The 14,997-nt window shown below is 45.1% G+C and overlaps 1 protein-coding gene across 1 annotated transcript; it reads right to left on the bottom strand.

Annotated features, from left to right (window-relative positions):
- Positions 1–11,590: 11,590 nt before the first annotated feature.
- On the bottom strand, positions 11,591–14,756 carry sox11a (SRY-box transcription factor 11a). The gene has a single exon (XM_084568612.1). The coding sequence runs from the start codon at positions 14,632–14,634 to the stop codon at positions 13,525–13,527; it is 1,110 nt and encodes a 369-aa protein (XP_084424738.1). The 5' UTR covers positions 14,635–14,756; the 3' UTR covers positions 11,591–13,524.
- Positions 14,757–14,997: the final 241 nt, after the last annotated feature.

The following is a 14,997-nucleotide window of genomic DNA, read 5'->3' as shown; positions in this document are numbered from 1 at the left end:
CCTAAATCCCGAATACTACCATCATAACCGACACATTTTAATCATAAAATCATCAATTTGGATCTGTCTTTTTTTTAAATTCTTTTAGATTTAATGTATGTCAAACCCTAGGAGACTTCTAGCTTCTATAGTGATCGTTTCTGTTGCCGAGACTCAAATAAGCGCTGACTGCTCCTTTCCAAAACAGTAGGTTGTCACACTTTGAGAAACGTCCCCTGTGATACGGTGTCCATCCCCTGCTATGTGATAAATGAGTTTCTGCAAAGAGCGCTACCGAGGGGTGCAAAAAACCAAAAGTAATATAGGATGACAGGATGATGCTGTGGCCAATCATCACGTCGACGGACAAGAGCCCGGTAGCTTTTGACTTTTGTACATGTATGTTTCTTTCAAGAATAGATTGATACTACTGTTTCTGTCTGTGCGGGGGGGGGGGGGGGGTTAAAATGGTTCTCCCCTTATCTGAAGAGGGATCTGCAGGAAGTCACAGGATCCCAGCTTATCTCAGTTAATTGTGGCTTTTGTGTTTGTGTGTCTCTGCTCGTGTGTGAAGCAAAGCAGGAGGTGACTTGTGAGGGTGCCAAATGCCGCAGGATACAGCAGAGCACGTCAGGACTGGAGAGGCAGAGACACCGGCGAGACTGACAGTCACAACACTAACATCTCTTGGAAACAAACAAAGCGAGCGCTTACACAATGACATCCACACCTAAACTGATTGAAACGCCCGAGGCACGGGTGACATTTAATCTCTCAGTCATATTTGAGCCAAAAGGCAGTAGTCAAGGATGTCCAGACCTCGTGGGTGCACCGTTGTAAGTAAACGTAAATGCATGAGTTGATTACTGACATGAAAGCGTCCTAATATAAGCACATTACCCTCCCTAATGTAATGTTTGTCCTACAGGGAGTCAACAACATTTAATACTCAGATTTTCTTTGCCTCTTTCTGCCAGCAAGCAAAAGACTGTCCAATGGTCACTAGGAGGACATCCAGTTGTGCAATATGAGAGATGGCTCCAAAGGGTGTCTTAAGGAGGTGATAAAAAGGTCTGTGACCTTCCCCGAATGAACTCCCCCCCCCCCCCCCCCCCCCCTTCTGGTTTGCGAGCCATGGCCGTGGAGAGTGTTGTTTGAGCAGGAGAGAGTGGGTGGTCTGTCACCGGGTTCATGCTCCTCTCCCTCTGCAAACAGCCCAAATTTACATCGTTTTAATGGCCGCTGTGTCCACTGGCAGTTGTAAATCTAGAGAGGAGTCTTAACCTCTAGGAGCCTGCAGGGGTTAGTGCTGAGGGCAACGGCCACTGCTGCTATGGCCCAGGAACGAGCAAATGGACCCCCTTTAAGGTTACAGGCACCATTGGCTTTCAGGACCATGTAGAAAACAACATTATTGGATTGCCTCGGTCAAATTTACTATAGATTACGATACTAACAGCAGCTTGTGAAGTAAAAAAAAATAAATTGAGTCGCTTAATGCTGAAAGGAATGAATGAAATACCGTGAAACAATTGCGCTCGTTTTACTCTTTCCTCTCCATATCGACGCGCAGTACTTTTCCCACTGCCGTCACAAAGGGTATTCACACATAGCGAGATCTCCCGGGCACAAATGAGCAATCACCGCAAGAGCAACACACCTGGCAGGACTCGCGCCTCTCCGAAAGGCCATCGGCGCACCAGGAGAATTGGCTTCCTCGTAATTGAGATCCTGGCAGATTATTCTCATTTGATTGTCTAATGACCATCTGAATGAGATCCCTACCATAATAAGAGTCCTATTTGACCAGGCGCTGCAGGTGCGCAAGTGTCAGTCAGATGGGAGCCCTCTGTCTTTGCGTCATTAGAATTTTAAATGCGGCGTGAAGTCAGGGGAAGCCGGATTGTTACGCACACAAATGCATGCAAAAATAATCCGTGCGCTTTGCAATTGGAACGCATAATCTGATTAAAAGTAAATACATTATATACAAAAAATATAGTCCGGTCTATGCTGCATAACAAGGGAGATGGTGATTGATTAGTAGATTCCAAGAGGCAATTTTTGACCTGTCAAACCATAATTCCCATTCGTCATTGCTTCATCAATGTTGATGGGGCTATTTCCGAACCAATTGTCTAAGAGGGAAAAACACGGGCTTGACCTCATGCAACAATATAAAACATCATTTTCCCGACTACCATGATCCTCCATCCGCAATGTAGAGCAGCTCAGATGAAGTTATCAATTATGCTCTTGCAAATATGTTGAGGTAGGGGAATGACACTCCACTTAGAAGCCATCGCACAAATGTACCCTAAATCACAAAAATGGAGGAGTTACTGGCATGGACGTCGGCCTCGGCAAGGGTGAGTACCCGTGCATTCACTCAGTGTTTAATCAATGGATAAAACTGTCTATCCATTCAAGTATTGATGTTTCCTATGACAACTGCTTATCCACGTAGAGCAGGGAGACACCAGAGGCCTCTCAATCATCCGCCAGCTGAAGGGAGCACAGTGAAGAGGAGGTGGGCTGAGACACATGAATCTCTGATCGTGGATTCAGGCCGCGCGCTCAATTATTCCGCTGCCACGGCGCGGGTTAAAGCGGAGGAGGAGTCAATCACTGTACACGGAGCACAGGTTCTGCCACTGTGCGAGAACCCGGCCCCGGTCATTCCCTTACAATGGCAGTTAATCAATATGGATCCACTCCTTCTGATCTGCTGCCTCTGACCAGCAACAATCACTAACAACAGTATAATTGCGGTGACCATCACGGTACCCATTCTTATCGTCCCACGGCGGAGGAGGAGGAGGAGGAGGAGGAGGAGGAAGGATGAGAGACAGCACCAGGGCCGCAGACTATCTCTATCGCTCTCTGGCGAACGCGCACGTATGTACGCACTTCTGCATCATCATGCTCTGCGGGTGCTGCGGTATGCGCAGCCAGCCCAGTCACCTTATTAACGTCATGTTTAGACACATATCGACCTGACTGCAGTGCTGATCAATCTGCGGTAAGGAAAGGCAATAACGCAGAGTCCATCTCCACATTGTCTCTAAGGCGCGTAACGTGTGTCTTATACTCGTAGAAAACAATAATCATTTCCCGTTGCTATGTCTCCTAACACTAAATGATTGAGTCTACGTGTTATTGACTATTAATTAACTATTTTGGACTTTTTTTTTTTTCCCAGGGCATGGTATATCACAAGCAGCAAATGAATGTAGATGTATCGAGTGCTAAAAGGAGTCTTATATGATGATGACAGCCTGCTCCATTCTAATAGGACCAGGATCACTTAGCCTTTGATGACTAATATGGCTTCTTAATCTCTTTGACGCTGTGAACCTTTGACAGATCTATGAGATGATGGAACAGACTGGTAACATAATAAAGGCACCCTTCTTCTCACTCAGCGTCCCCCATATTAATATTTTCATCCTGTAATAACTAAAAGCCATTTCATTACTCATTAATCAGTATCTGAAGCCGCCGCTTTCCAGTATACACAGAAATATGATCCTCCGATTTCACAGGAAGAGCGATGTATAATGACCCTGCAGCTGGCAGGGTAATAAAGCACAGTATGCATGTTGTCTGTCAAGATACCTTAGCTAGGCATGCCCGAGCAACAGACAGGCCAAAGTGATGTACTAGACTAATTCCGAACAGCAAGATACAGACATTGCATCTTCGCCGCGCTCCTTCCAGGCCCCCGTGACGATCAATACTTAAAACAACAGCGGGAAAATATGTGGAATCAGCATCTGCGAAGTAAAAGAGAGACAAAATTGATTTGCAGAAGGTTCGTTCAAGCATTCGAGGGAATTTAAGCAGCGCACGGCGTTGCCAGTCAGATCAGTCATCAGATCCATATCAACATGTGGGCTTATGAGGTTTTGGTGTTTATTAAAGTGAATGACGGTTAAATGAGATGGGTCAGCAGAACAAAAAAAAAAAAAAAAACAGCACATCCTGAAGACGTAGAGACATCGAGTCTGATTTATGCGTATGGTCATCTGCGTCAGAAGTTGTGTGTGTGTGTTCACCCATTTTCTTTGTGTGTTTAAATCAATGGTCATCCCCTGATACAAGATGGCCTCATAAATCATTGTTTGTTGATCACTTGTCAGCAGGCAGGGGCCTTATGGCGTTCTCCTAATTATTCCAGCTCACAGCCCCACTGGATGAGTAAGGACAGGAATGCCAAAGCAAATCAAGGCGGCGGACTTTTCAGAAAAAAAAATGGCCGTAAAGGTGGTTTAGTTTGGATAGATGGACGCGGTTGGTTGGGGAGAGGGGGGGTTGAGGATGGAAGTTGCAGAAAACAGGGGAAGGCAGATTGTGTGTGTGGGTGGGTGGTAGGGCTGGTCAGGTTGGCTTCCAGGGTGCACTGAAGTGAGAAATCTAGTGTATGAGATATCAGTCACGCAATTCCAACGTGCTAGGGGACTCTGTCATGACAGGAACAAGCCTGGCTGCCTGATTGAAATTGGACAAACACAACTAAATCTGTTATTGGGACCGTTCAATCACTCTGATGCCTTGTATCTATCTTTAAACACAATCTGAACACATCTTTGTTGCCTGTCATTGTCAAGTCGTCAGCGGTATTACCTTCACGGACGCCAAATCCTTTCGGACGCCTCGGCCTTGCAGGCTATACCGTTAGGCGGAGCTTTTTTTTGTGTGTGTGTCCGCGGATTTAGGAGTTATCACAGGGAAAAACGTAAAATCCATCGGTTTTTGAGTAAGGAACTGTGTAATGACAAATTCTGTCAAACGGTAGGGCTAAGTGGCCAGGGTGTAGTATTGGCTTTCAGTGTCATTAACTTTTCAGCAGTAAGCAGGTTTCTGTCACCACCGGCCAAATTGCTTTAAATGCACAGCAATTACACGGTTGAGGCTGGCGCTTAAAAGATGAGTATTTCTATAGTAAGGCTTAATGGGATTATTAGTGAGTTTTCTTTTTTTTTTTTTTTTTTGGTGTGAGGGGAACTTGCAGCTCACGCTAATACTGCAAGCGGGATTATACAATGTGTTTCAGCGATATATACTGTACCAGCCAGCTGGTACTTGGGTTAATTACTGGATTACCCTTTCTAATTAAGAAATATGAAAAGTGGAGTTCAATAATTCATCGAATAACAGTATTGCATTTTTTTTTTTTGTATTCCTTCCCCCGTTCCCTTTATACCCATTTTGATTTTCTCTCCTTCTTCTATTTTTTCTTTTTTTTTTTTACCTCAGTGGCTCCCATGTGCAGGCATGGAGGCACCAACACCTCGTTATTCAGAGTTAAAATGTGTTAGCTTGAGGCTTAAACATGGTCTTAGCATGTTTAAATCATGCTGAGCGTATCACGGAGGCCATGCTGGCTGTTCCCTTTGATATATATTTGCAGCATAATGTGTGGTTTTGAAAATCAATGAGCAGCGCTCTTTTGATCACACTTGCGTCCCTCATCCCTACCACTCGCCGCACGGCCGTCCCGCCGTCCCGCCGCAGAGGTGATCCGCGTACAGAGGTGAGCCGCGTACAGACGCGATGTGAGCAGAAGTCGAGCTGCCGGTCCGGAGTCGGGCGCCAACATCAAAAACACAATACTTTGATCGGAATGATAAAGTGCAGGCCGATGCTGAATTCAAATATCAGATCCGTACGCGCACAAAAAACAATAAAAATGATTTAGTGACATTTTGAATATGTTAAATAGACTTGGCTGAGGTGCAGCATGAGTCAGAATAAATAGTCCGTCCTGTCATGATGCCATAAGATACAATGTCTGCAGAAGGGAAATGTAGGTCATTTAGAACACCATCAACCGGCAGCGCTCAGGCAGCGGTCTGCAGGCCCACATCTGTCTCCTGTATTCGTGAGGACATTCTCCAACTGCTTGTGGGTATTTTGTAATGACCCGGTGACAGCATTTCTCCACTGGCTGCCGAGGTGCTCAACAAAATGAATAACTCCTGACCAGAAAGAGCCCGGGCTTGTGTGTGTTTACGTGTCAGCGGTGTTTGTGTAGATCAGCGGCGAGGAGCGGGCCTACATGTCACATCTCTTCAGACGTTACGGCTCTGGCGCCCACCGGCTACGGCAACAATCTACAACCGTGCAGAACTTCTCACAGAAGGCCGTGTTTGCCACATTTGCGCCAGTGGTGCGTAAAAAGTCACCCCTGCGCAGCCTCGCTTCTTGTTTTGACCGTGCCTCATTTTCCTCAGGTCTGAGCCTCGAAGTCTGCGTTGTGACGGGAACAGAAGCAATAAAATCGAACTATGAATCCCGTTCAGAGGAGGCGGGCGCTGCAAACAGTGCGCTCAGCTCTCAGAGACACAGATTTACTTGCTTGTCCCTCGGCAACCTTCAAGGTATAGCTTTTGGTGTGCACTGTATTTTTCATGAATTTCCCTGTGATGGATATAGATTCAGCGTGATGCATATGAATTGTTCATACGCATCCATATGAATTATTCAACAATGTGATTCCCTTTGCCCCTTTTGGGAGATCAACATACACTGGAGGGCACTGGGGGAAGGGAAGTTTTTTAAGTCCCACTCTGGTCTTGGCACGTTGTCATTTCGCCTCTCCGTCGCTTACAATAACATCCGAAGTTGCATCTATAGTTGCCGTTAACTGCATGCAATACATGCAGTTAATGGACTTTCTGGCAGGAGTTGTCGTTTTATAGAAGCAATTCAGCTTTGCCTGAGTGTCTCCTTAATCACCGAAATCAAGTATCCATCCAGAAATAGTTCTGGTTTGGTAAAATATGTACTGCTGTAAACAAAAAAAACAAGAGGAATGGAGCTGGAACTGCTGCCAGGAGTTGAAATAAATGTTTTATGCAACTACTGATCATAAAATGCATAGGTGTGATTTGTCTAAGTGCATGACTAATAAACATGGGCGATTGGAGACAGAATAAATTGCATTGAATTCCTCAAAGAAATACCTAAAAACATATATTCAGCTTCTTGGATTCATGCAGGCAAAATCTTTAAAAAAAAAAAGAATATATTCTTAGAATATAAATCAAGTGTGTTCAGCTCCTTCCACGGTCACATTCAATATTAATTATAAAAGAGTGCGTGCTGTTTTTTTTCACATAGGCTGTCTTGAGGAGGAGGCAAGGGCGCCTGCTATCCAAAACCACGCAGGATAGCAATCATTAGAACCTTAGCCCCCCTGGTAAGCAAGCCATGCTTCCTGTATAGGGCCCCAGAGGATTCAGTGTGCTAATTATTTACTGAAGCAGCAAAGACTATCAAATGAGACCCTGTGTTGAGTCTAACTGTGAGGGGGGTACCCTGACAGTGTAACCTGGGCAACATGCAAATGGACGTAGGGAGGGGGGGGGGAGGGCGAGAAAGAAAAGGGAAGGGAGGAAGCGCGGGGTGTAGAATGGTCAGAGTGCGCCGGAGGAGTCGAGGTTCACTGGTGAGTCAGGAAAGGTGGGGCCGCTGAGGGGCACAGCAGCAGCAGCGGCGGAGTATTAGGTTTCAGATGCATATGAATGACCAACTGCTGGCTCGCCTCTAGCTTTAGGGGGGGAGCTGCATGGGCTAGCCTTGAGCTGCAGTTTAGAATCTAGATTGCTGCCTGGCTTAATCCTGGGGTGGGGAGGCAGGGGGTCATGAATGTCTGTTGTTGGTATCATTAAAATGAAGAGTTCCAGAAGAGTACCTTTACTGAGTACCTAGAGTGCCGTGGTTAGGAGCGCATTCAGTCAGATTATTTGTCAGTAGTTAGAATTAAGCTCCATCAAGTTAATTCAAATCGCTAGCCCAGTGACAACAACAACAACCTAAAGTATAATGTATAAATTGATCCAGATGCTCACGCACAATCACACAATCCCCAGATACAAAAAAAAAAAACAAGCGAAGTCTTAAATCCATGCATTTGGGCAAAAAGCCAAACAGACTTATGGGGGCTCTAGTAATACACCACTTCATTTGATTAGAGGGCAACAACATTATCTGGTGAAAAACAGTTTACACAGTAAACACATATGGACCACTGAATTAACCAAAGCCATAAAAACTGCACCAAACACATGTGACTGTGTAAAAAAAAACATCCCACTAATGCATCCAGATCTGGATTAAAATTTCAAATTACCACTGAAACGCTGCAAACGTTATGAGTCTATTGGAGTTGAGGGAGCTTATGACCTTTTTCTTATTGGAAAGTGCAAGGGGCTTCTGCGGCTGCTGTGAAGCTCTAAGATAAATATCTGGCACCGAGTCGCAATTAATTCCAAACAAGGTTATGTAAATCCCAAACTGACCGCAATCAAGCCAACCAACTTATGTGATTGCACTCTAAACAGAGCTAGATGTCATTACCAGTCGGCTGTAATTACGCCGAGTCCATTATTGTGGCACTTTTTGAAATGGAAAAGGCTCCATTTGTTTTCTCTGACACACACACACTGAGCGCCGCAAACAAGAGCCGTCGCCAGAACCCCCGAAATCTGCAAAAAAAAAATCCTGCCATCCAGGAAGCTCAGTTCATTTAATGTAACACAGAGGTTTGAAAAGAGAAGCAGGTGTGCGACTGAGCTCCTGCCCCGCTCACCAGATAATTCGCGTGAGTGATGTGCGACCTCCAGCAGCTCCCCACAAAAAAAAAGTGACCTCCTCCCAATGAGATCTTACCACGTGTCAGAACAGATTCAGGGAGGAGTGATTGAACTGTTTGTTTTTGTGTCGGGGAGACAATAGTTCTGCCAGCTTAAACGGCTCACGACAACCTGCTGTGTCTGCCTTTCAGCGCAGCAGCTCCCCCAAAACTTCTTCTCAGTGTCTCATTGCCTTTGGTAAATAATGAAAAGCCGCACTGACGTTGCGAATGGAAAATCAGGCGGCAGATCATGCGAGCTCCTCATTTCCAGCTATTATCCGTTGCACTGCCTGTTTTGTGTCCAAGCTAGGTTAAATGAGTTTAACTCTGTTTTAAATGAACAGCACTTTTTCCACTTTGCTTCTCTGCCTTCCAGTGCGTGTGCGCACATGTGTGCATCGGTGCTGAAACACCAAGAGGGAATTGGGCCCTTGACACCCCCCCCAACATCTCGCAAATGTGAAGGGATAGTAAATATCAGTGCAGCAGATGGGGCCGATGCTCCCTCTCTGCCTCCCTCCCATGCACGGAGGAGGCAGAGCAAATGGACAGCCATCAACAGCAGCAGGAGTCGCCCCGGGCCAAGACTGGAGCAGAGGACACGGGGACTGGACTGTTGCTCAGGCAGGCAATTTTACAGACAAATTCCCCCTGACTATCAGCAAGGGAGCCGCACAGCCTAAGAAATGAGCACTTATAAGGTCACTGTATCTAAGATTTCACGGTATACAGGCATCCGAATGATAAACATGTGCTTTTTCTCATCTGGATTCATAAGATAATAAATTATATTTATGGCCCAAATTGCTTTTTCTTACCTGTCTGGATCGTGTTGCGGGACTCTGTTACACAAGGGACCAACTGCCGGTGTGTCATTTCAATAATCTGTCACACACCTTGCAGGATCTGTAAAGCGCTGGCGGTGTGTAACAGCATGACATGCTTGTATAACAGAACAGGAGAGGGGCTTGCTCGGCCAGAACTGGCGTCAACGCCGCCCCGGTCGCAGACAGAGGATCAGGAGGCGACACCGTAAATCTTCCCCACTCGTCAATTAACAGACAGTAAACGGGTTTAAATTTAGGCAGGCGGCGCTGTTATTGTTGTTATGCACCCCCCCCCACTCCACCCCACCCCACCCCACCCCCTCCACAGCATGGAGAACATATATGTGTATTCCCACAGCAATATTAGACGGCCTCCCACTGGGAGAAGAAGAGCACATGTGGATCAGCGATGACACAACGTGGAATCTTACTGCGCAGCGGCGTAAGCTAAGCAGTGATGTAATGCATCTGAGCTCACTGGGAGTCAGCGTGGAGGGGGAGGGAAAAAAAAAAAAAAGGATGTGGAGAAGTCATAACAGGCCTTATTATTACTGGATTTAACATCAGTAGGCTGAGACAGAGACCAGTCACAGAGGAATTGAGCACCGAGATGGCACTGACATATTTTAGATGTCCACTCGCAAGACTGGGAGATCAACCCTCAGCTTCCAGTTCTGCTGCGGGGGTCTTTGTATAGGTGTCACGTACAGCGTTTGACTGTGACATGCTAGGTTACATGAATGATTTAAACGCTCGTGGGATTGAAAATTGCTTTTTTTTTTTTTGGTCCCCACAACACCCCCACCTGTGCTCGGGAGACAGTATCTCACTCAGTGTCTTCTGAGCGTTCTAGATTTCCATTTATTTATTTAAGGAGGAAATAGAAGGAAATTTCAACGGGTCACTAATTTCATTTCAACGTGTACCGGTGGCATTAGCCCTGAGCAGATATTTCAGAGGAACACAAAATCAATGTTGAGATTCTGCAGGGAATAGCCCTGGAACCCATTAGCAACTTTGACCAATAGGTCAGGTAAAGTAATAGCTAGATAAATGTTTTATTACAGATTTGCAAACTGACTTAATGGGGGGCTAGTACCTGGGCAGCCATGCATGGCAAATATTCATCATTAGATTCTATTGCTGTAATGAACGCAAATATCTCAGTGGCCGAGGCCTTTGGTTCTATAGACATAAAAGTGTTATAGGTGGGTCTCTCCGGAGTCGGAGACGAGACAAAAAGCTGCACCTGTGGTCCTTGTGAGGTGAACGCAGTGCAGATGTAATTACTGTAAATGTGTGTAATGCTGATTGCATTTTATATGACATCAGCCGAGCTAAGGGGCTAAGATGCAGTAGCAAACACTGGGACAACATCCCTGTACCTCGGTCTGGCTGTTTTCAAAAACTAATCTTATCTCCATACTTTATTTATTTTATAAATCCACCTTTAATAGTATTTTGCTTCTCTCAGGTTAATTCAGAGGTAGTGAGTCATTTGTCATCCTTTGTTTTTGTTTTTTTTATTTGAAATCCCAGATGGACAGCAAACATTCAAAAAAGCTGCGTTTTTTTTAAAGAGTGCAACTGAGAACTATTATTTTTTTTTTTTTAGACATCTGATCTCTACCATTCCCCTGATCTAGCGTGCCTCGCACAAGCTCACTAGTGGCTAAATTAAGAATTGGCGGCCCTAAGTGGCCCTTTGAACTACATTTTCAACATGTAGATTACATTTCTCTAAAAAACTCTGCACATTTTTGGGGGGAAGTTAACCCTGCCTGCTTCTAGTAAGTGCCATTGTTTATCCCTGAGTTGCATATGTCACATTTTTTTCCCCCCAGCCCTCTGTTCTTACAGTTCTCAAGCTGTTCTGTGCCGGGCAGAGTGCTAGTTTTTCTGAATGAAAACCAGACACACTGAGAGCTCCCACACGCTGAGCGGAGCGGCTCCTGTTTCCAGCTCCGTTTCCAAGGAGACCACCAAGCCCACCAATCACATCGCTCAGCTCAGCCGAGCGGGCAATTCAATTTCTTAAAGCCGCAGTGTCCCAGTTTTTAAGGAGGTGTTGAGGGAGGAAGCAGAGCAAAAACAAGAAAAAACAAAAAATAACAGGCAGAGTAAAACACCTCGACGCTGCAGTTTAAAAGTTTCCTTTTTTTCTCCTTTTTATTAAATGTGAATTCACATGGTAGTTTGAGCCCATCAATTTAAAGTAGCCGCCTACATACAAAATAGGCATCATTCTGTCATCACATCCTTTTCAAACGCAACAAATAACACATTTGTGTACATATATTCACAAACTGAAAGGACAGTCGATGGTGGTAGGTACTTATTTATTAAAAGATGAGTCAAAGACAGATTCACACTTGGAATGTGAAGTAACTACTGCCTAGAACTTCCAACAAAACGTCTCGGCGTATAATTAGGTCATATCCCAAAACCTTTTTTTTATTTTTTTTTTTATCAAACAGACTTCATATGTAAGACCCACATAAAAATAAACAATATCTGCTTTTTTTTAAGTGCAAGAACTAAAAAATACAGGTTTGTGGTTAATGTTTTAAAAAAAGAAGGCAGTCTTCAGTTTTAAAATAAAGTTTCATTTCATGAAACAGGACTATGGAATGTTCTTTTTTGCTTGCTTGTTAAAACTAATGCCAGACCACCACTGTATCAGACTATGCCCTTTTCTCTCTCTCTCTATCTCTCTCGTTATTTTATTCGGAACTCTTCTTCCCTAATTTGCAGTCAGGTTTGAGGTGTTTTGGTGTCAGATATATGCGCCCACTATCCAATCGTATGTGTCAAATAACATTCAAATTGTGATATCAATCCGTTTCAATAGTATGCATCACACCATGAGGCCATATTAAATTGTTTTGTATCAGTTCCAGCTGATTTGTTTATTATCCTGCCCGGACAGGCTTCAGCATCATAACATGAAATGATGTTGACAGTGCACGAGTCTGTTTTTCCATCACTTGCTACAATTGTTGATGGTCTGTATCTTAGAGAGTATATATTGCACAAAAAAATGAGAAGGGGGAAAAACAGTATGTGCCATAAAAAATACCAAAATCCAGTTTCACACCTGCGATTGGGACCCATCCACATATCACGAGTATGATATACATAAACTCCTAACTTTACTATATTACAGTACATATACAATCTTGAAACTAGTTCCAGCTCTGAGGTATGTGTTCCCCATGATGCCATTGTATCGTCTACAAATACTCAACAAATCTGCTCTACAACTGTACAAAACCTAGTTTAAAATCACAAGGCATTTTTGATGCAAGTCTTAATTTAACTTAATCCTTAAAACCAGGACTCCCTTGCATGCTAAAAACAAATGATAAAGGGAAGAAGTGCCTGAAACTCACTGAAAGCACAGTAAGAACATTCCCTTTGAACTGTACAAAAATATGCCTGAAAATATCTTACTTTTCTTTTAAAAAGATGAGGTCTGTTATGTATCAAAATGTTCCCTCCACACCTGTACTCTGCAGAGGTTTAGGCTGCGTAATTGTTCCAAACCAGGAGGTAAACGGAATCAGTTACAAAAAAAACAAACAAACATTTGCGGCATTTAGAAATTACATAAACCGTTGTAAAGTAACATCCTGAACACTTGTCAGTTCACAGATTTGCTTTGAGACAGTCCACAGTCCGAGTTCAGCTCCCTGCAGTTTTTTTGTTTTTAAGAGGATAGGATGCATAGAAGTTCACGTTTTTTTCCCTTTGTGGTCCATTTAAGCTGAACAGTAAATGCAGACCTACGGGGGAAAAATCCATAAAACCCTGTCATGCTGCCAGATAAAAAAAAAAGTCTGCAGACTTTGCTTTTTTTTCTTTCCTTTTTTTTTTTTTTTTTTTTTTTTTTTGCTACCGGCTTCATAAGCATCTCATTCCTCAAACCTCACCTCGCCTCCTGGTCCTCCACCTCCCTCCAGGACCCTTCAGAAAAACCCACAGGAGGCCGGGCTAGGGACAAATTGACCGGGACACATATAATTTCATATCTCCCTTCTCTGTTATTACTAGAGGAACTGTTTTTTTTTGTTTTTTTCAGTATGTGAAGACCAGGTCGGAAAAGTTCGCCTCCAGCCAGTCTCCGGCAATCATCTCACTGAGTTCTGGCGTGCAGTAGTCTGGGAATTCAAAGTGAGAGCCCAGGCTGCCCTCACTGAACGAGTCCAGGTCCTTATCCACAAGAGACAGGGAGAGGTTTCCTGAATTGGGGTTGCCCAGCTCTGAGCCTGGGGCGCTGGGAGCGAAATTCAAACTAAAGTCAAACAGCAAATCGTCCGCGTCCTCTCCAGAGGAGGAGCTGCTGCTGCTGCTGCTGCTGGACGAGGAGGAGGAGGAGGACGTGGAGACCGACCTGGAGGATGCTGGTGAGACGGAAGCAGCGTGCAATGTGCTCTGCTTGGTTATGCTTTTGATATTGTAAAACAGTCTGTTGTTGCTCCGCACTTCGTCGTACATGCTCGTCCCCTCGGACTCCGCCGAGGAGCTCAAAGTTGGGCTCGCGGGAACTTTGGCTACATTGTACGGCCTCAGGCGCTCCTCCTCCCCCGGCTTAATCCCCATCCGGTAGTCCTCCTCGTAGTCGTCATCGTCGTCCTCATCGGTGAGCTCACTTTTTACAGTCTTTGTAACTTTTAGGCTGGGAAACACGCAGTCCTCGACGTAGCCGTGAGAGGACTTGGAGCCGCTCTTAGTCTTTATCTTTGAACACTTCTTGCTGGGAGTCTTTGCCATTTTGCCGCACTTCTCCGGAGACGGTGCTGATGATTTTGAACTGTCGAGCTTTGGTTTTTTCTTCGGTCTGTACTTGTAGTCGGGATAGTCAGCCATGTGTTTTAGCCGCAGCCTCTCGGCTTCTCTGATAAACGGGATCTTTTCGCTGTCCTTGAGCATCTTCCACCTCTTCCCCAGGCGCTTGGAAATCTCTGCATTGTGCATGTCCGGCGACTGCTCCATTATCTTTCTCCTCTCGATTTTGGACCAGACCATGAACGCATTCATGGGTCTCTTGATGTGACCGGTGGCTGTCTTGCACCAGTCCGGGTTTATCGCTACGGGGCTGCATGCCATAAATTCACTCTCCTCCGAGTCGGTAGCCTCCCTGGACATGCTCCCATCCGTCTCGCTGTTGTCCGTGTGCTGCACCATTGTCCTTCTGTTCCAAGTCACTTTGATTCCGGACGCTGCAGTGTCTAACAGTCCCACACCGCCAAGACGGCTCTGCTCTCTGTGTCTGCGCCGGTTCGTCCACGTCCTCTGCGTAATGTGTCTCAAGCTCTGCACTCTTTTTCCAGAGTTACAAACAGCCTTCTTAACTAGTTATCAGCTTTTTCATGTCCCCTGCGTCACAGACAGTCGTCCAATCACGTCCCTTCCACTCCGCCCAGCAGACTCCATCCAAGACTCCCCTTAACCCTTTTATTCCTCCCTCTCATTGGAGTGGAGGTGGGGATTTGTGGTACACAGTGTCTGGGGCAACACGCCGGGCGAGACAGGCATATTAAACACACA

The sequence above is a fragment of the Chelon labrosus genome (genome assembly GCF_963514085.1).
Source record: "Chelon labrosus genome assembly, chromosome: 20".
Taxonomy (NCBI): domain Eukaryota; kingdom Metazoa; phylum Chordata; class Actinopteri; order Mugiliformes; family Mugilidae; genus Chelon; species Chelon labrosus.
Note: the sequence above shows the minus strand (reverse complement) of the source record. Positions and strands in the feature narration are given on the sequence as shown.